Here is a 21,519-nt window from a genome sequence, read left to right as displayed (position 1 = left end):
GTACCATACAACCGGTTGCACTCTTAGGTATATTATCACTTGTATAGCGCTCTAATTAAAAGCACTTAGTTATGTCATATTGTAATGTAATAGTGTACAAATATGTTAATATATGTGGTTGGTAGTCCCACCTTTTAATCCAAGTTGATTATTAAGTACTTATTTAGTTATGTCATATTGTAATGTAATAGTGTATAAATATGTCAATATATGTGGTTAGTAGTCCTACCTTTTAATCCAAGTTGATTATTAGGCATACATAATTAAAAAAAGAGAAATTAGAATATCATTTCGACTTTCTTTTTTCTGTGGAAAGGTGGTGTAATGGAAAGAGAGGCTGGCATTCCAAAGTCATGGGGTAAGTAGTTAGAGAAAGAAAAGTAGTACTTCCTCCGTATTCAAAAAATAAAAACATTTAAAACAGCACGATTTCGATGCACAATTGGTAAAGTAAGTGAGAAGAATTAGTAAAGAAATAGGAAAAGAAAAATGAGCAAAATAAGAGAGAGGATGAGAAAAAGTAGTGAAAGTAGAGTTAGTGGATTGTGGGGTCCATGTCCTAAAATAGAAATATTCTAAAGTTTTTATTTTTAAAGAACGGCCCAAAATGAAAATAGCTGCTATTTTTAAAAAGAGGTGGAGTAACTTTTATTTGAAACTTTAGTTATTCCTTTTTTGTCTTTTTAATAAATACAAAATGAAAATGTAGAATATGAGAATCACAAACTAAATACCAGTAACCTTTCCACTGTGACCCTTAAATTGTTCATGTATTAAATTAAAAAAAAAACATGAAGAAGAGTTATTTTTACATTAAGATTGAAAGTGTTATTACATGCAAAAAAAAACAACTTAAACTAGGAATATAAATAATGTAATAATAGAAGTTGTACAAAATAAACAAAATTGCTTCACGATTGTAAAAGCTCTCTTCATTTATATGATATAGGGCCGGATCTCGAAACAGCAAATCTGGGCAAGGGACTAGGACCGGTGCTAGTAGACGTGGACCCTCCGGCGAATTTCGATTTATGGCTTTGGCTGTAATCCAAGGGCCCGGATCGCCTGACGTTCCGATTTCTGCTATCGATGCTTCTCGCACCGAAACTGTCCATTTCATACTGATCTTGGCCGTGGGTGGACGACGGTTTGGGATAGCCAGAGTCGTGTGTGTTGGATAGTGGAGTTGATGAATCGCCACGCGGTTGCCTCAGCGACGGGGAGCCGTGAGCAAGGGACATGGCCGGAGAATGCCTTGGCGAAGAACCACTTATTTGCGCGAAGGGAGTGGAAGAATTCGAGTAGCATTGGCTGTAGATGGAGCGAAGAATGGTGTAAGGCACGTGTGACTCCAACGTGCTCCGTGGAATGTGTGGCGAGATCTCGCAGATTTGATCGAGAAAGATCAGCTTCGCCACAAGGTGGGACCTGCAGAAACAAACATAAGTATATGTAGGGAGGGAGAGCTGATCAAATTGTGACATTTTTCGAATTACCTATTGCTTTCACTCCAAGAATCCAGAATTATTGCTGCTGAGAATTTGATGAAAAGCTGCATTGTGGATTTTATGCTTGCATCAATGGAAGCGTAGCTTGGTGCCTCGGGGTCGGATTCGCTGATGTGTCCGTTTGAAAGCGAGTGTTTCTGTCGATACTCTCTTTCGAGCCTCACGAGTTCACTTCCCGCGATCACAGCACATATGCACCTGATAAAAGGTTTTTTAGTCTCTAGATTTTGAGATCATTCTTATGTAATCTTCATAAAACAAGGGCCTATTGCATTTGCATACCTGGCTAAACAATGAACGTTGTTGCTGAAGCCTCCGGTTTCGACGTTGAAAGCAGTTGTATACCAGATATTAGATGTCATAAAGGTTGCAAATAGATACGGCAGCAAGCTCCATGATCCGTCGGTTGCACCCCCCACCTCTTCCAGTATCAATCTGATCCATGCGAAGTCGTGATCACCAGCCACGTTTACAGAGTTCGCTACTCTTCTCATTCTCCTGATCTCCTTGTTTTCCGGTATTTCATCAGGTAAGTGATTTGCAACGCCCGTTAGCAGCGAATGAATCAGAGGAGCGCCTTCTTTTAAAACAATACCCGAAGCTTCAGCCAGAAGGGAATCAAAAGCAATGGCTTGCCCCGCCTGGATGCAGAACCTAACCATCGTATCCATATCAACTATCTGCTTTATACTCGCTTCAGTTTCTATCCTATCACCGGAATGCATACTCCCTGCAACTGCCTCCAGATTCTCACGATTTGCACGCAATGTTGTGTCAATGCAGTTCAGGAGAGCTGCAGTGTGCTCTTTTAGCATCCGATCCAGCCTGTCAACTCCGTAGCTCCCAAAAGTTCGAACGAAGGCTTTCAGTTCCGTGAGGTCAGTTACTGACTCGGCAAAGTATCCACCAACTGGCCTTGTGCTCTTAAAGCATCGATGAAGAGGTGCAAAGAGGATTCCGGCACCAGCCACATCCTTAACAATGTTTTCTATGTACCAATTGCATACAGCTTCAGTAGCTGAGCCTGTTTGCTGTTCCACGGGTTTTTCAAACAACTGTAGAGATGAAACGGGACCTGAGTAGGTCTCTGCAAGGAGAATTTCACGAATGCCATTGGTGAGGTCCATGCTGACATGTTGCTCTGCTAGATGAACTATGGAAGTATGTCTACGGATTAGTGACTCTAAGACTGATGGTCTCTGAAGATCGGAATCAGTTTTCAGGACAGTGAGCAATCTCCTTTTGAAATTCCCTAGGATGCATTCTCTCATATACTGCATCACAAACGGAAACGAATTGAGAAGATTCGGGTTTTGAAATCTAAAAATTGAGCAACTTATATAACCAACTCGGGACGCTTACCTCTCTGAGAACAAAAACATGGTTTAAAACACATATAGGCTCCATGTCATTCAGGACAGAACAGAGATTTGTCAACCTCTGCATTGCAGCTTCTAACCTGTCACCGAAACAGAAAATTGAAAATTTGCAACCTAGATAGCATAGAGGAAAAGAGGAGTAAAACAAAAGGAAACTCACATTTTGATAGAGCTGTTATTTTCTGGATAGCTCTCATAGCCTGGTAAATGAAAACCATATGAACCCTTCGGAGACTTTGCTGAAGGAATGGATAATCTGGATGTCAAGTTCATGAGATTCGCTGCTTGGTCTGGGAGAAGCTGAAACTTACACAAAATTAATACAAGAAGAGCAATATGTAAACTATGGTTTGTAGCTCAGAAGCAAACAGAGAAGTAGCAACCTGCATCTCCAGGGAACCGAATCCTCCATCAGAGTCGAGAATATTAATTAAACCTTCCAATCCTCCCATTATAGATTCAATAAGGGACTCAACATATAGAACTGCGTCACGGCCAATTTTAGTCACCTATATGTAAAAGAGATGAAATTATGGACTCTGACCGGTATTCTAGCACTACAAAACTAGAACAAAATAACACCACTTATTGACTATGACTTGACTAATGTGAGGAACTGAGTTTTTGAAGATACCTCCTCTGGAACAATTGGTGAAGCACATTCCGGGAAACTGCTAGCAACACCAAGCCAAGCACAGCAATGTTGGGGACGACCCTCGGGCCCAAACATGGTGTTGCGGAAAACCTACAGTACCAGTTAAGTCAGATTGACAGTATATTGTATTCTTATAAGATTTTGTACATTATGCAACTTACGGTTGTAAGATGTAGATGGTAGAAGTAAAGTTTCTTCAAACCCCCAAATTTTGTTAATTGAGCTTCAAGCTCATCAACACATCTGCATATGTTCAAAATGTGTCAACTTTTCATACTCGAAAACTTTGCGTTATGTACTGATCAGTCAAGTGGTGAAGTTAAACATAAGAGGAACCATAGAGTATTTTACATAGAGGAAACAAGAGAAACGATTCTAAGAAGCTTTCCAAGACAACAAATTTGTTCGAATTAAAAAGTGACCAGACTGCATGTTCAACATTCTTTCAGAAGATGTTTGGTTAAAGTGAGAACCTGGACCAATTGTATGCAGCATTGCCTTCTGACAGCAACCCCTCTTTGCCAGTGGATACAGTCGCTTTCTCTAAATGTCTAATGTTGATTGATGAACGAGCAGAAGTGACAATCATCAACACGGTTAACCAATCTTTGCGTAGCTCCTGAATGTCAGAAAACAATCTGTAACTAGAAGCAAAACTGAACTGAAGAAGTGATGAAGCAACAGTATTTCTAGAACTTGGAAAAACTGTGGGTCGATACAATGAGAAGCACGGGAATAAACAGCTTACCGATAAATCACATGAGATTGTGGAAATGTTTTCTCCCTGAGGTTTTGGTATGTTCTCTAGATGTTGAACAATCCTTTGGAAAAGTCCCTTTAAGGTAGCATCTAGGTCAAGTGCCACCATTCCAGGAGTGCCAAGCAGGAATCGGATTCTACCAGCACAGGATGATAGGTATGATAAGGCATAGCCTCTAATGGCTGAGAGAAACAAATTTCTAGATTTCAGTAAAAATCAAATAAAAAGGAGAGTTCAGATTATGCCACTTCGTTTTCCAGCAACCAATGTTAGCAGTGACACACTATTGCTGCAATACAAGTGAAAAATCTCAGGAGGGCTCTACAAAGCTACTCTACAGCACAATGCTATGTTGAAAGTATTATCAGGCCCATCAGATCAGAATCAAAATAATTAATTCCATGTTTTGACATCAATTTTGGAAGTTCATTACTGCAATGAATGAAAAGTTCAGCAGTATGCTAGGTCACACGGCAAAATATTTACAGTCTCGTGCAAATCCAACATAAAGTTCAAGGTCTGAAAATTTCCACCACAAGGAACCTAACCTGCAATATACTTGCGGACCAGACAGCAAAGCCGGTCCATCCCATCCAATAAGAAACCAATGGTTGGGTCGTTTGGATCCTGTAATTGTAAATCAAGTAAAAAGATGAAGTGTTTAGATGCCAAAAAATTGCCAAAAATCAAGAAAGGTAAAATGATTATATTTCAATAAAATAAACAGATCCAAAAATCAAGAACTGCCCCGCGACAAAAATACATTTGAAAGAAACTTTTCTTACATTTTCTACTGACACAACTCGAGCTGTTTTGGATTTAGAAGACTCTACTCCGACATGCTGAAAGTACCATAAAACCTCACTCTGTGCAAAAGCTAAGGCAGAAAAAACCATCTGCATAACCAGCAGCAGATTAAACTTTAATATATACATTGACCTGCTGGCATCTAACATAATGTAAGTGAATTACTTGCTCCTTTCTTTCTCTGATCCTTACTCCCTCAAACAAGATACATAGTCCGAATGAGGATATTGGAAATCATTATGCCATAGACATGCAAACCTGGATATTAGGAGCCAATAAACTGGGTTGATCAGTAAAGAACAGGACCATTCTTCCAATTTCCTGCTTTAACATTACTCTCCTTTCATGGTGTATGCCATCACAGGAGTAAAGGGCTTGCTCGTGTACCTCACTGTACAGTAAAAAACCACATCAAAAAGGTAATTTGAAGAGGTATAATCATAATTTTATAAAAGATCCAAATAATTCATAACAGTTCTGAGAGGAACGCTTAGGGAGAAAACTGAACTTATGCCCAAATAAGAAAAATGTTTGTGCTGAAAATGAAATGAAGCTATGGCCTACGTGTAGAAGTTTCTGAATACAAGTAGTTGCCAGTGTGTCTTTATGTGTGTTATAAGCAGACTTTCCAGCATTGTGGTAGATTATAGGCAGGACATGCAATTTTGGCGCACAGTCACCAGATATCAATAAGTTAAATAAGAAAGTCTGCATGTAATACCTGATCATTTTCTCTACCTGCTTTGCAACACTATACTCTAGGTCTGCTTCTTTTTGCTTCGTTCGTCCAGATTTTGCCATCTTTTTCGATTCCAATATTCGTGGTAAAACATATAGCTGATAGTCTTCGTGCAATAATATATGCTGCACAAACAAAACAGAAGGTTTAGGGAAGCTGTTCCTTACTAATCCTAAAGAAACAAAAGCAGTCACAATCACCAAGTTTGGGATTTTAAATAGATGAAAAGATACCAAACTATATCAGTAGGAAAAGCTGAGTGCAATTAGAAATTTTCTTGCCTGGGAACTAAATGGAAAATATCCCAATCTCAACATGAATAGTAAAAACCAAAAACTTTACCATCCATTAAAGGGGGAGATTGGTAATTTTTATGTAGCTGGTCATGGGAGGTGCAGAGAAACCTAGTTGTAAAATCCTCTTCACCACATTACCAGCAGTCATTGTTGTTGTGCAACACTTTCATTGTTTAAAGTTTCATTATAATTAGAAGCTCAAAATCCAGTTTTCTTAACTTTTACAAAAAAAGCCTCATTATCAACACAAAATAGAACTAGCCACCATAATGCAAACCTGTACAGTCAGGATAAGCAGGTTCACAGCAAGGAATATACAAAGTATAGAACATCTAGTTTCATTATGAATGGCTAATGGAAAGAGGTTTGAAGGACTAGCAGTTCTCCCATAGTCTACAACATCCTTCTATTCCTTGCAAAGTGCAGAATACAAAATACCCAGACACAAAGTGTCCTTTAAGTGTAACGGATATAAGACTTACTTCATCCCTGAATAGTGGAAGAACTAAGTTTTCCTTCAGCACAACCTGATATGAGAATGAGAAACACGCATGAAGGACTGTCAGCTATAAATAGAGGACAGTATCCAGTAAATCAAAGAATGGAAACTGTAGCATGCAACCAAAAATACCATGGACGGCATAGTAATAAACATTAAAAAGACAGAAGAAAAGGGTGGCAACATAGCGTACCAAAGCAATGTCAATGCTGGTCACTCTAAGAAGCTCATCCGGACAAACTAAATATCCAAACAGCACCCACTCACGATACGAAGTAACATTTGCAAGGTCCTGAGCTCTCTGCATGTATTGTAAAAGAGATAAAAAGGCTCAGTTATATTTATTGCATAGCTTTCTTTGTAGATACAATTTGTCAATTCCATGGTAAGTCATTCTGCAACCTTCCGGAACATGCAACAATGCATTAATATGAAAAAAAACAGATGACTTGTTACCATTGGATGTGCAGAGTTTGTAAGTATGTCAGGGTATCTAGGATGAAATGGACTCAGAAAACCCTCATTCCGCAGCTTCCGTGTATCTGTAGATAAAAAGATAATTGGGCCCACAGCCTCTAAGACCTGATATAAGAATTTGCAGAATAAAAAACAGTGAACCCGCTGAACAGTACAAAAACAGCACAAGCAAACTCTCTATTTCTAAGGAAGCACAGGGCCATGAAAATAATTAATTAAAATTGGAGGACTAAGGATCAAAGAGAGAAATTTATTTTCAAAGGAAGAAATTTAGGATTGTAGGTTGAGAAAGAGAATATAACCTCTCCAATTCTAGGACTGACAAAATTAAGATCTTCATGTAACCCCTTCAAAGGTGGATCATAAGAATCTACAAATTGAATTAATCTGCAAGTCAAAAGAGAAAAGGAGATTAGCAGAGTTCTAATAAAAAATTGGGCATTCAAGAAAGAAAAACAGATAGATAACAGTTTGTATGACTATTCTTGATAAGAACCTGAAGTTTATGTTGTACAATAATCATATGATTCATATCATCTACAAGACTACAATAGCATATTTCTTCAGAAAGAATATGTTCTCAAGCACATAAAGCATGTCAGGAAATCCCCCTCAAAAGGTCTTGTATATGATAAGAAGTTATCTCACCTATGGTAAAAGTCACAATCACGATCGTTCCGTGCCATGGAGTGCAAAAGATTGTATGTTTGCAGCATCATTTTCCTAGGTATCTGTAGTGCAAATATTTGTTCATGTAAGAGATAAAATCAACTTAATTTTCAGCTGAAAAGATGAAAGGAAATGGATCAGTGATGCCTGCCATAGACTCACCTTCTCAGAAAATAGATTAACACGAATAAACGAGCAAAAGAGGTCCATAAACGCATGTAGTATGAGAGAGTTTTGGTGTGGCTGCAAGGAAGGTGGTCAAATCAAACTATTAAAAAGTTATTGGTAATACAGTGTTGAATGTCGATAATAATTCTTTGGAGAATATCATCATGAGTGTATCCTTTTTTAGAGAAAAAGTACTTTCTATACATAATAGCCTTCTAGATAACAAAATATGCGTAACCATCACATGGGTAATGTAACATTCGTACATCTCCAGCTTTTCAACAAGAAAATTAATATTGTTTCCATTCCATACCAGCAAGGTAATCACAGTACTGCTTAGGTCCAGAATAAGTCGCAAAGATTGTTCTCGGAATGCCATCAGGTCAAGAAGTAGCTGATCCAGAGAAAGGAAATAACCATGAAGTAAGTCATATAAGTAATTTGGTATCATATAAGCTAATGGGAAAAAAAGTAATTCTGAAGTTTCTTGTATGAACATTTAATGGTTTTGTGAATGAGTATGCCTGCAAAATACTTAAGCACAGATGCCTGAATGGATTTTCCCCTAATCTAACCAAATTGTTTTCCCCTAATCTAACCAAATTGTTAGCAAAAAGGAAAAACATAATAGTTTTCAACAAATAGTTACTTTGTAGTAAACTTTTAACAGAAGCAGATTGTTATCAACCAATACAGTTATCCCTGTCAACTACAAAAGTACAAATACTGCCATAAAATGTAGCATGGAAATCAAAGCATAAATAGCATAATAAAGGTCCCCCAACCCCAACAGGAACATTATCTTACCTGAATCCATGGCTCCATGCTCTGTAAATGAACCTCAGCACTATCATTAATGGCATCCAAAGCAAGCTTGTCAACCTACCACAGAATTCCATGAAACGCTGACACTTGAAAGCCAATTCACATGACAGAAAATTGGAACAAATGTTTCTGAGACCAACAAAAAGGATCTAAAAGTGCTACCCGTTCGAGCTGCAGCTTGCTGTGATGTTCAGGAAACTTCTTCTCTAGCAAAGTACAAATCTTCGGGTAGTTAGGGAACAGACCAGCTTTCCAAAACGCTTCAGAGTAGATATGATTAACCAAATCAGGATAATCCAAAATCTGATTAAGTCTATACATTTTCGCCATTAGCCCTTCAGCTACATGAGTGAGCTGGTAAACCCATTGCATGTTCAGACCCTTCTGGGATGAAATGCTTGAGTTTTGACTAGTCGCTCCTTCGGCTCCAGCATTACTCCTGGATGCTGCATCAGGACCCAAGTACTCAGTCCACCTAGTCGGACCCTCCCATTCTCTCGACCTCACTGATCCTTGAGCAGATGATAATACATCTTGAGCTGGGAAATTCGGCCTAGACTTTGGCATCTCTATCACTCTCAAGAAGAATTCTCAACCAAAAACAACTCTCCTTCCTGATTCATAACCCCATCTTAACGTAATCAGATAATTTACATGATTATCCAAATTAAAATTACCTGTTAATTTTCCCAAAGAAAAACAACATAAACTCTCCAGGAATCTGAAACCAACATTTCTATAACATAGATAATTTACTACTTTCAGGATGGAATCGGAAACCTCAAATCGTATAAACATGTATGATGCCTAATCAACTCATGAACTAACTGGCTTACAAAAAATATCTTGACTTCCAATACACAATTACAACAATTAGACATCCCTAGACTCTTTCCACCATTCTATTTCCTAAATGCTGCATGAAACAAACAATAAAACACAATCAAATGCCTAATTCCCGATCGTGGCGAGCAATTGACCGTCCCACACATCAACCTCAAACAAACGCATTTAGGAATTACACACAAAACATTAAGTAATTTATTCTCTCTGTCCATAAGAATAACATTAAGTTGAATTCTCAACCAAATACAACTCTTCTTCCAAGTTCATACCCCCATCTTCAGCTTCAGCACAGAAATATCTCCAATTCCTATACACAAGTACAACAATTAGACATCCCGCACTCTCTACACTATTCTCTTTTCCAAATGCCGCCAAAAAACACATAAACGAACACCTTATTCCCAATCACGACAAGCAATTGACCGGTTCCCGCCGCAACCTCAAACAAACACATTTTCTGATCACACACAACAAGTAATTAGAAAATTCTCGCTCACACACACAATGAGAATACCATTAAGTTGAAATGAGGAGGCTACTGGAGCTCCGCATCAAAATTGGGCGCGAGTGACAACAGCTCCTTCGAGTTCAGATCCAGCTACTGCAACTTCAACTTCAACTTCAACTATTACTCTCTACACTATAAATGCAGGTAGCAGCAGAAATTAATCAAGCTGATTGCTTAAATTATTTTGTGAGCAGATTGTTTAGAGAGAGAAAGATACAACTGAGTCTGCAAGCAGCCCAGCACGATGCGACCCAATTTTATTTTCCTTTCCCTTTTGGACTCTTGTTTTCCTTTAATTCGAGTATTAACCCAATTTTTCTTGTTATTTCATCTGCGCTCCTATTTACGGAAGACTCTCCGTTTGCAATTAACCCCTGTTTTTTCTTGTAATATTATCTGCGTCCCTCTTTAGTGAAGACTATTAATGGGTTTTAAAAAATGTACACAAAAATTGATGGAAAAAAAGTAAATATAATGTGAATTTTATTTTTATACTGTATTATTATTATTATTATAACGAGAGTGAGAAAAGTTAATTGAATGTAGAAAATGAATACCAAAAATGATAAACAAAAAAAATTATGATAATAAAATAGCTATTCGCATAGAGACAAAAAAGAAATACTAGTAAGAGCTAATTATCGGCAAACGGGTGGAATATTAGCCTGACATTTTAGTAATCTATTTTAAAGTAATGTAGAAAATCTATGATGTGTTGTAAAAGTATATTCCAATTTATTTCGTAATTTAAGTGCGAAATATTTTTAACTTAGCATTTGAACTAGGGGTGGGTAGGTACGGTATACCTTACCGAAACCATCATACCGTATACCTTACCGAAAATTCGGTATGAGAAAAAATCATACCTTTACCTTACCAAAATTTTCGGTATACCGAATTTCGGTATACCTTATTTTTGGTAAGACAAAGTTCAATACCGATACCATACTTCATTTTCGGTATATCATACCTAAATTCGGTATACCGTACTTTTTCGGTATACCAGAGTTTTACGATATATCGGACTACGATATGAGATACCAAAATCTCATTATTTTGCATATAATTCTAAATACAAAAACAATGAAAATAATATTTCAAAATACTTTAAAAAAATCCAATTTCATAAAACTCAAACATTCAAATAATGTTAAAAAAACTGCAACAATTAAACTCCATGCAATTAAACAATGTTCAATATCATATCACGAACATTAAGTAATAATATCTTAATATCATCTTCAGTTCTTGCAGCCTCCACTGTCCTTCAATTTATCATCATAAACCTGCATTTGTGAAGTTTTAAACAATTTTCAGTAAACTAAATTATTAACTCAATAAACCATATGAAATAATGCATATATATACTACTTGCCACAATCTAAATAGACTTGGATGCGTAAATAATAAACAAACCACATAGGCACAACTCTTTTTTTTAAAATGAACATTAAAATCATGATTCACAATTTTTAACTATAGCGAATAAAATTACATAGATCCAATTTAAGAAATGACAAGTTAAAGAGCTTTAACATGTATACGTATTTAGTAAAGATAAAACTCTGACCTCCGTTCATCTTCTTGGCTCAAGTTCATCAATTAGAAGATAAAAGTGGATCCCCTAGCAACTGTTCATCTTCTTGGCTCAAGTTTGCATCTACAAAAAAACATATATCGGTATATACCATATTTTCGGTATATACCTAAAATTACGGTATATACCGTATTTTCGGTATACCCCGGTATACCTCGGTATATGAAAATTCATACCTTTACCTTACCGAAATAAATCGATAAGGTATCATACCTTACCGAAAATTGCGGTATACCGAAAATCCGGTATTTTCGGTAATTTTTCGGTACGATAAGGGCGGTATTTCGGTATTTCGGTATTTTTACCCAGCCCTAATTTGAACAATATAAGAATTTTGAACACGAGGTGTATATTCTAATTTATTTTGTTATTTGAGAGAAAATATATTTTTTATATGAATATGAAAACAATTGACGTGATACCAAAAATATTTTTTCGACCTCAGTTTGATTCTTAATACTATGAAAATGTTTTAAAAGATAAATCTGATCATCGATATCAGATCTGAACATTTCGCATCTTAGTTCTAGCCCCAAACATATAGACTTTTACTACTAAATTTGCAATTAAAGATTATTATTTTTTATAAAGATTAGTTTACACATTTGATTAAAAAAATTATTGTGTAAGCACGATGTTAATCACACTGGTAAAGGTAGCTCTCATCCTATTAATGTCATATAGGGCATTAATATTTAATACTCTAATCATGATGTTCAAGAATAGTCAAATCGCATTTTATTTACCACGAATTACGTCACTCTTCGATAAATACAAAAACAATGACGTAAAAATGATATCAAAACACTATCAATTTTTTTTATTTTTAGAGGAGAAAGTGGACAACATACTTAACTTTCACATCAAGCCTGAATCATTATATATTTACTGTCACACACAGCAAAAATTAGCTAGCATACTAGGCTTAATCAAAATTAGTACACAACTTTATACGAAGATGAAATGGAAATTAACATGAAATAATAATGACTACTTGATGAAGATTGCTAAATATAATCATAGCTTCAAAATGGATGTTTTATACATGAAGATTGCTACCTTTCTACTAGAGACAAAAACGCAATCAATTGGAATCTTGATGTAGTAGATCATATGTATCAATATATGTAAGAAATGGCAGAAAAAGGTGAGACATTATTTAGCAAGGAAAAATAATTCAGTAGCAAAAGGTATACAAGTAGTTATGCAGATGGATGAGTTCTACCTATCCCAGATATTTCCACATTTTCACCATCATTTTGTATTTGGTTAGTTAACATTTGCTATATTTAAATTTTTAGAAAGTGAGGAAGAGTCACTTTCTTCTTGTCACATTGCAGTTTGGTAATAATCTAATGAAACAAAATTTGCATTCCTAGAGTCCCACATAACAAATCCTAGATGGTGCTGATCTGAAGCACTGGCAATGTATCTAGAATGCCACGTTGGCGATGAACATGTCATCGCCAACGTGTCCAATAGATCAAAATTTCGTCATCAATGGCACTTTCAAGAATCATACCTTCTACAACGGGAGCGCTTCGTATTTCAACAATCCAACATTGTACGATCTCCTTCTCGTTGGCACTAAAGGAAGAAGTATTTGTCTCAAAGAATGGCGATTAATCAGATTTTCTAGTGTACCTCGTGGATTTCCCGTCTTCAAGGGGATATACCGGGAATCTGGGGAACAGGTGGCTTGGCCTTCTTGATTTTCTCGACTAGTATGGCTTGAGTGATTAGGATCACACCAGCAACAGAAACGGCATTCTGAAGGGCGCATCTTGAGACCCGGCAAGGGTCAATGACACCAGCAGCAATTAGATCTTCGTATCTCCCAGTCATTGCATTATACCCGAAATTCGAATCACAAGCTTTAATTTTTTCCACAACCACGTCTCCATCAACCCCTGCATTTGCTGCAATTACTTTTGCTGGTGCAAGAAGTGCCTGAAATTTGTTCCATAGAATAGAGTTTATAACTGTAAACTAGCTAACTGAAATAGCATTCTCGTCTACGACTGAATTAACTTGCAAGATATGCGGAAAGAAAGCATTGTAAGAAGGCCAAAATCAGGTCACAAACCTTTCCAACAATGTCTGCACCAATGTGCTCGTCAGGGTCCTCAAAGGCCTCCTTGATCACGGGTATTTGCTTTGAGAGATGTATGTAGGTGGCCCCACCACCAGGAACCACTCCCTCAGCCATGGCCGCAAACGTGGCATTTTTAGCATCTTCTATTCGTAGTTTTCGGTCTTCAAGTTCAACTTCTGTATGAGCACCAACCTTAATAACAGCCACCCCGCCACAGAGCTTTGCAATCCGCCCACTTAGCTTTTCTGCTAGATATTTGCTATCAGTTTCAGCGAGATCCTTTTTTATCTGCATTATTCTGGCCAGAATTTCAGCTTTTGTCGATGGATCCGCCACTATGGTGGTAAAATTGCTAGTGATTGTCACTTTTCGAGCAACACCAAGCTGATCAGAAGTTGCTGTTTCAAGAGCCACCCCAAAATCTCCGGATATAAAGTCAGCTCCTGATTTCAGAGAATTGATACCAAAAAAAGTTGAGTTTGAATGACGAAGAAATAATTAATTTCACCATAACGAGAAGCACAGGGAATCAGGGATTTGAAGATTCCGTCTTCTAGATTACTTTTGAAACTTCGACTTAAATTTATGCGCTAGATTATCAACATTTAAACATACCTGTCATAAGAGCAATATCTTGCAATATAGCTTTCTTTCCTTCTCCAAGCCCTGGACATTTTACAACGGCGACATTAAGCACGCCTTGCATTTTGTTCAAGACTAGAGTTTCCAGCACTTGCCGAGATATGTCTTCAGCAAAAATCAGTAGAGGGACACTCAATTGTGTAGACTTCTCCAGTAACGGAACAATCTCCTTCACACTGGATATCTGTAGATCGGTCACCAGAACTCTCGCATTTTCAAATTCCACTATCGATTTATCCTTATTTGTCACAAAGTGTGGTGACATGTATCCTTTATCTATCTGTAAGAAAAGACTGCCTGAACAAAAATTAAAGAAACAATGAAAACTATGGAAAAATAGAATACTATATGTACCACGACTGGATATCGAATCACTAAACCTCGTATTCAGATTCTTTGATGCAAAAAAACGACCAAAATGAGAAATAATGGTACAGTAAGGGGTCGGCTAAGGCAGCAGTAAGAGGAAGCAAGGAATTCTAGGTTCACAATGTCTTCGAGGTAATAGAATTGGCACAGAAAGATGGCGATTAATGCATGATAATCAAGTCAGTTTATGCATAATTACCTTCATTCCTTCATCGACTGTTACAGAAGTTTCAGATGACGAAGAAGATTCAATTGATATCACACCATCAGGGCCAATTTTCTCAATAGCTCCGGCAATCAAGTTTCCAACATATTCATCATTTCCAGCAGACAACGAAGCTACAGCTGTAGAAAGCGAAAAAACAATTCAAAGATGCATAATGATTCAATGACCTATGTGACAGGGGAATGAGACAAACCAAACCTTTAATTTCATCACTCCCTCTTACAGCATAACTTCTCTCTCTCAAAACCTTGACCAATTCTTCCACTGCCCTCTCCATTCCTTTCTTTAACGATACAGGGTTAGCCCCATTAGTGATAGCTAATAATCCATATCTAATCATTTCTCGGGCCAACAAGATCGCAGTTGTCGTGCCATCACCAGCTGAACCATTGGTTTTGGTCGCAACCTGCAAAAGCCATCGCCAATGTAATAGCCAGAAGATTGGGTGCAATATATTTTACCTACATGATATCCACAAGAACATTGAGATCAACCTCTTGGATTAGCAGCACTCCAGTATTCTCAATTGTGTCAGGGAGCTCTATGGCCCGGGCAATAGTTACACCATCATTGATCACTTTGAGTTTCTTGGACTCTGAAAGGACAACATTTCGCCCTGCATTGTTTAACAGAATGCAAAGAAGTAAATCAATAGACCATCTATCAGCGAGCACACTATAAATCAATAGAACCCTAAGACATCAATTAGGCAAATTAATCACCCCTAATTCACAAAAACAGACAACAAAAAGGACTGCGGAGATGTCGAATTTTGAAAAGGTGCCGAAAACAGAGTAATATGATCAATATTAACAACTTGCATTGCGAAAATACAGAAGATAGCACATGAAATCATCACCTCCATAAGTTCATCGGCAAAAATTTTAACGAATAATTCAAAAATCACACACCAAACGGATTCAAAAAGCATTACCAACACAAAATATCCGAATTGATATTTCAATTAAAAAAATAAAATAAATATGAGAGTTTAGCAACGGATTCATCGCGACAGTTTAGCAATGCTAAATTCAAAAATCTAGCTCAAACCAGCTTGAAAAAAGCATTACGAACACAAAAATAACGAAATTTCAAGAAAATCGAATTTATAAAAATAGAAAAAAAGAAGAAGAAAACCTTTCGGTCCCAAAGTCACAGAAACAGCATCAGCGAGCTTATTGATCCCCGAAAGTAAAGCATCTCTGCATTTTTTGTCAAATTCGATTCTCTTAGGGCCTGCTTTCACCACTAACATCGTTTGCCTCACTCTGTTTCTCTGCCATAGCCCGTTTGGATTTGATTTTCCACGTAATCCCTAAACAAAATCGAAAGCAGCTTCAAGCTGAAATTCTGCAGAAATTTAACCTAGCAAAAGGCAAAAAAAAACGTATGGCTTACTGAAACATCACAATGTGAGAAGATCGGTGAAGAAAATGGCAACGACATAGTTTGGAATTTGACGAAGGTAAACAGTTGGGTTTTGGGAGGGTTTTACTGATAGTGATAACTGATAAGGCAAAAATTCGGAGGGATTTTAGTAAGTATATTAAATTCATTATTAATCCAATTATAGTATTACTAGTATATTAAATTTAGAGGGAACATCATTTTTGGCCCACGAACTTTGACAAAGTATCATTTTAGGTCTGTGAACTTTGAAAATATCATTTTAGGTCCATGAACTTTGAGTTAATATCATTTGAGGTACTTTTTACTAGTTCCAATTTTTTTTGGACGAAAATACCCTAAATACCTTAAAGTGTATATATTTTAATAAATTTATTATATACTCATATTTTTTTATAAATATCTTTACAATATATTTTTGACAAATTTTCTAAATACAATTTGACCTTAAATATTATGATTTAATTTTGTGACATGCAAGTAAAATTGCTTCTTCAATTTTTTATATTAATTTTTTTTTAAATTGAATAAAGAACTTTTCTTTAATAATAAAAAAATTGAATAAATGATGTTCTCTCTTAAATTTATTATTAATTTAATTAAATGGTGTTTGGTTTTCTAGATAAAATAGGAGTATCAAAATAAAATTTAGGATTGAGGTGTGAGATTATTTTAGTTGGAGGAGGTTAGCTATGACTAATTATTCCATGATTATCCATCTAGGATTGAGTTATAGGATTGTAATCCCTATACCAAACACGCTACAAATTTAATCCTTAGATACAATCTTCATATAAATTCATATAATTATTAGAACTACTGCAATTCAAGAAATGAATTTGATAGAACCTCGTTCACATAAAACATTAGTATTGGTAAGTAAGTAGAGAGAAATCTTTAAAAAAATTTAATTTTGAAAAAAAATGACTATTTTTGGATAAGAGTACCCTACTACAATTAAGATTGCATTTTCTTTTTATTTCTCCTTTTGATAGATTCACATTTGTTCTTAGATATTAACCACTCTATTATCAATAAACAGTGACAGAAAGAAAATAAATAGATAAGCTTTTTCAACCCATCAAATAAATTTATATAATTATATCCAAATAAAAATGCAACACGACACAACAAAACAAAAGGAGAATAACTGCAGCCATTTATCACCCTTGTCCTAATGTTCAAACCCAACAAGAAAAAAGGAAACTGAAAGAGAGAATAAAATATAAAATTCAAAATCCCTTGGAAGAAAGTGATTATTGTGGCATTGAAATTTCTCAGTGGCTAGCATCTTCTTCTTCACAGAACTTGGTGTAGCGTTCGGGGTCCATTAGACAGGGGAGGTCGCTGTCGTCCTCCAGCTCTACCTTTATGATCCATCCATCTTTGTAAGGGCTCGTATTTACCTGAACGAAGGTAAGAGGCAAAGATGTTTACATGAGTACGAGGACTGAATAGTTGGTGGAGACAATAGTTAGGGAGGACATATAAACACAAAATGTGACAGTTCTTGGTGACTGATGCAAAGATTTATGCATATATGCTGCTCTCACCAAGCAACGGATACATAAACTACCATCAGATAATAATCGAGACATGATAAAAATATGGAACTTAGAGCAAGTGCACTGATATGTTACTTTCAAAAAATAGTGTGGCAAAGAAAGGAAGATGTGGATGATGCAGCAGCAAAAGCGACACAAAAAAGGACACAAAAAATGGCTGTCAATATACATATAATCGTCATATCATTTCCTTTTTCATTTTTTGGAACAAAGGAAAATTAGCATGATATTTACCATCTGTTTCTAATATGTATCAGCACAATACACTTGGATTTAACCATGAATTGTGATAACTGCAGCCCCAATTTTGGATTACAATTATTGTTAGTCCTCTTCCTGACACATGAGAAAGTAGACCGATGAATTTCCACTTGCTTGGTGCTACTCCAAAGATCTACAAATAGGTTAATTACATACAGGCTAGCACAGAATGAGAGGAGTCATATTGCAAATTCAACTTCAGGGTCTCTCATTCTTTGTCTTATTATCTACATGAGGGAAAAGTTGTAACCACAGAACCTCCCCAAATCTAGAAAAAACATGTTTCATCGAGTCCATGGAAAAAAAAGAAGAGTACTTTCAGGATAATTGGAGGAGAGGGAGGCTGGGAGCAATCTATGAATAATATGCAATCATGTTAACAATGTGAGAGAGAATAAAGTTAGGCTAGTCTCAGAAAGGCTCACCAAACCAGGAGAATCACTGAGCTTTGTGTTAACTTCAACCACTTTCCCTGAAACAGGCGAGTTCACATCGCTGGTAGCTTTGACACTTTCAACAGCACCGAAACTTGCACCTCGCTCTACCTTACTCCCCTCCTCAGGTAGTTCAACGTATACAACTTCACCTAGGTGGTCTTGAGCATGATCAGTAATACCTACCGTAGCCGACTTACCTTCCACTCTCACCCATTCATGAGAGTCGGCATACTTTAGATCCTTCAAAACTGCATTAATAGACACAAAAAACATTTACACAATTCAGAATTTCACATATCGACTATACACACCATGGAATGTCACACTAATCACTAAACAGCTGAAAAAATCACCATAGAGTGCAATGAAATCTGTACATTTCTCCACAGTCCAATAAATCTAATTATCCTTACCACCTCCAATTAATTTAGAGATATCAAACAAAGCATATCAAATTATATATTCCATATAATGTCACACCAACACTAAAAAAACTGAAAAATTCACCGTAGTCTGTGCTTGACGATGAGAACAAAATTCACAAACATTTATCAACATTTCGATTCAGCCACACTGGAGCTCTAATTAGCCCTACCACCTCAAACAATTTCACAAATATCAAACAATCATATCAGATGATTTAGGACACACAGAGAGAAACGCAGATCGTTTCGAAATCGGAGGAAATTCCAGATAGCATAACATTTCGCAACACAAATCAACACCAATCAATAAAAGCAGCAGCGATCTCATAGCAATATAACGCCAGATAACATATTGGAACATCAGATCCTTCATAGCACAACAGATCACAGTGTTTCCATCAAATACAGAAAATGCGCGACGTTGAAATGGGGAAAAGGCCGAATCAAAATATACATCGATGCACATTAAACAAAGACACACTCACCGGTAGCAAAGCCTCTGCAAGGAACATTGATCCGTAGGAATGAAGCAGCTCTGGTTGCCCACAAACTAGTCGCCATTTTCAAACACAAACACCTGAATCTACCGCTTCGCAGCTCTCAGTGTGTGTGTGTGTGTGTGTGTGTTTTCTGTGGAATATTTCGTTTAAATTGTGATTTTTTGGAAAACGGCTCTCTTAGAGCATCTCCAATGCTGGCGGACGTCAAATAGCCGTCAAATAGCCTTCACACTGCCACATCATCAGCACTACAATTCTCCTGCCACATCAGCTTGCCACATCAACTGGACATCAAATAGCCATCAAATAGCCTTCACACTACCTATCCACATCACTAATAACAATTATATAATTTAATTTACAATTGTATCAACATACATAATTTAATTTACGAGACAAATACGGAAAATTCGAATAATAATATTAAAATTTAAAAAGTACATTACTTTTAAAAAAAAGTACAACAATTTAAAAAAATTACAAAAAGTAAAAAGTACATTAATTTAAAAAAGTAAAACAAAATCACTCATCGCCGCCGTCCTCGTCTCCGTCGTCGCCCAACGCTTCTTCACTGCCGTCGCCGCCGCCTCCGTCGCCACCTACGCCGCGGCTATTCCCGCCGGTGTCCCTCCTCATCGCCTCCAGTTCTTCACGCTGGCTCTGGAGCAATACGCGAAGAAAATCCTTCACCTCGGGGTCCACCGCCGCTTGGAAGTCGGCTAAAGTGGCGAGGGTTGGTAGGGTAAGTTGAGCTTTACTATTGTTTCTACAAATAAATGTTTGTGTACAACTAAAATATTAGTAATGGTAAAATGTGAAACTCACTTTTAAATGAGATAATTTACTAATAAATAAATATGTAAAATTAGAAAAATATAACTACTTTTGGACAGATGTAACTATTATTTTGGAAAAAAAAAAAAAACATGTTCTCTCATTATGGTAAGTAATCGACAATAATTAAATAAATTACCTTTCTAACAAAAATAAATAAGGAACGCTAATAATGAGATGTAGGTGGTTGATGTGTCAGCAAACCAAATAAAAAAGGTTGGTGAGTTAGTGAGTATTGAGTGCTGTCCAATTATGTCCCAAATGCTATAATATAATGTACTCATTCACAGAAGCATATTCAATTTATTTTTCTTAATATTTCGTTAGTGGAATACAGTAGTAGTGTATAATAATGTAACATAAAATCTTATATAGTACTCGTCCGTGAACAGAAGTCTCATTTTTCTATTTTAGTCCGTCCGTGAATAGGAGTCTCGGTTCATTTTTACCATAAATGGTAATAGGGTTCTATCTTTCACTAACTCATTTCATTCACATTTCATTTAAAACTAATAGGAGTATATTCAAATGGGACTCATGTTCTACTAACTTTTTTCCACTCACTTTTCTTATCATTTCTTAAAATCCGTGCCACCCATAAATAGAATTCCTAATGGCGGACGGAGGGAGTACAAGAGTGTTTAACCTGTACCAATTTACTAACATCTATTAAAATACAAAATATTTCTTGTAAATTATCAAAATTCATTGTAAACGCATTGCACACTAATAAATTGATTCAAAATAACAAGTTGCACAGTAATAAGTTGTTTCAAAATAACAATGATAACTAGTCGAAAGATTTTTCATAGATCAAAAACACAATAGTTTAGTTACAAGTCTAGAAATCAAACTGAGTTCTAACCGGTTTCAATTTCCAATCGTATGAGCTTGATCTCAACCAATAAAACTAGGTCAAAACCGGCTAAAATCGGTTTCGGTGTTCGATCAAAGGTGATAACCAGTGTAAAAAGATCAAATAACTCGACCCATCACTCTAGATGGTTCGGTTCGATAGTCGACCG

General features: G+C 36.5%; 3 protein-coding genes across 3 annotated transcripts; all 3 read right to left on the bottom strand.

The window, feature by feature from the left end:
• Positions 1 to 786: 786 nt before the first annotated feature.
• On the bottom strand, positions 787 to 10,367 carry LOC121774797 (protein NAP1-like). The gene is made up of 24 exons (XM_042171654.1): positions 10,143 to 10,367; positions 8,945 to 9,396; positions 8,765 to 8,839; positions 8,271 to 8,351; positions 7,952 to 8,032; positions 7,769 to 7,851; positions 7,423 to 7,507; positions 7,100 to 7,225; positions 6,837 to 6,944; positions 6,627 to 6,671; positions 5,831 to 5,973; positions 5,368 to 5,500; positions 5,088 to 5,198; positions 4,851 to 4,929; positions 4,291 to 4,484; positions 4,016 to 4,161; positions 3,704 to 3,785; positions 3,522 to 3,632; positions 3,271 to 3,396; positions 3,048 to 3,187; positions 2,871 to 2,967; positions 1,791 to 2,782; positions 1,497 to 1,706; positions 787 to 1,428 (listed from the first exon to the last, which is right to left on the bottom strand). The coding sequence occupies exons 2-24, from the start codon at positions 9,347 to 9,349 to the stop codon at positions 933 to 935; spliced, it is 4,149 nt and encodes a 1,382-aa protein (XP_042027588.1). The 5' UTR covers positions 9,350 to 9,396; positions 10,143 to 10,367; the 3' UTR covers positions 787 to 932.
• A 2,217-nt stretch (positions 10,368 to 12,584) lies between these two features.
• Positions 12,585 to 16,586, bottom strand: LOC121773251 (chaperonin 60 subunit alpha 2, chloroplastic-like). Its single transcript, XM_042170061.1, has 8 exons — positions 16,464 to 16,586; positions 16,203 to 16,380; positions 15,560 to 15,681; positions 15,264 to 15,471; positions 15,039 to 15,184; positions 14,444 to 14,750; positions 13,820 to 14,271; positions 12,585 to 13,683 (listed from the first exon to the last, which is right to left on the bottom strand). Exons 1-8 carry the CDS (start codon positions 16,509 to 16,511, stop codon positions 13,396 to 13,398), a joined length of 1,749 nt encoding a protein of 582 aa, XP_042025995.1. The 5' UTR covers positions 16,512 to 16,586; the 3' UTR covers positions 12,585 to 13,395.
• A 955-nt stretch (positions 16,587 to 17,541) lies between these two features.
• LOC121773486 (glycine cleavage system H protein 2, mitochondrial-like) lies at positions 17,542 to 19,811 on the bottom strand. Its single transcript, XM_042170354.1, has 3 exons — positions 19,646 to 19,811; positions 18,724 to 18,983; positions 17,542 to 17,878 (listed from the first exon to the last, which is right to left on the bottom strand). The coding sequence occupies exons 1-3, from the start codon at positions 19,719 to 19,721 to the stop codon at positions 17,750 to 17,752; spliced, it is 465 nt and encodes a 154-aa protein (XP_042026288.1). The 5' UTR covers positions 19,722 to 19,811; the 3' UTR covers positions 17,542 to 17,749.
• Between the last annotated feature and the right edge of the window lie 1,708 nt (positions 19,812 to 21,519).

Source organism: Salvia splendens, chromosome 17 (genome assembly GCF_004379255.2).
Source record: "Salvia splendens isolate huo1 chromosome 17, SspV2, whole genome shotgun sequence".
Taxonomy (NCBI): domain Eukaryota; kingdom Viridiplantae; phylum Streptophyta; class Magnoliopsida; order Lamiales; family Lamiaceae; genus Salvia; species Salvia splendens.
The sequence above is the reverse complement of the archived record's forward strand: the minus strand, read 5'-3'. Positions and strand labels throughout refer to the sequence as shown.

Bases quoted from the DNA above. Each gene is read 5' to 3' on its own strand.
- LOC121774797 (XM_042171654.1), bottom strand. From the start codon at position 9,349: ATGCCAAAGTCTAGGCCGAATTTCCCAGCTCAAGATGTATTATCATCT. The intron at 8,033-8,270 runs GTATGGAATGGA...CCTTCCTTGCAG, and splicing joins GTACTGTGATTACCTTGCTG to CCACACCAAAACTCTCTCAT. The intron at 7,226-7,422 runs GTTATATTCTCT...TTCTTATATCAG, and splicing joins TCAGTCCTAGAATTGGAGAG to GTCTTAGAGGCTGTGGGCCC.
- LOC121773251 (XM_042170061.1), bottom strand. From the start codon at position 16,511: ATGTCGTTGCCATTTTCTTCACCGATCTTCTCACATTGTGATGTTTCA. The intron at 15,472-15,559 runs GTTGATCTCAAT...TGGCTTTTGCAG, and splicing joins GAGTGCTGCTAATCCAAGAG to GTTGCGACCAAAACCAATGG. The intron at 14,272-14,443 runs GTATGTTTAAAT...CTCTGAAATCAG, and splicing joins AGATATTGCTCTTATGACAG to GAGCTGACTTTATATCCGGA.
- LOC121773486 (XM_042170354.1), bottom strand. From the start codon at position 19,721: ATGGCGACTAGTTTGTGGGCAACCAGAGCTGCTTCATTCCTACGGATC. The intron at 18,984-19,645 runs GTGAGTGTGTCT...CTATTAATGCAG, and splicing joins TTGCAGAGGCTTTGCTACCG to TTTTGAAGGATCTAAAGTAT. The intron at 17,879-18,723 runs GTGAGCCTTTCT...ACCTTCGTTCAG, and splicing joins TCAGTGATTCTCCTGGTTTG to GTAAATACGAGCCCTTACAA.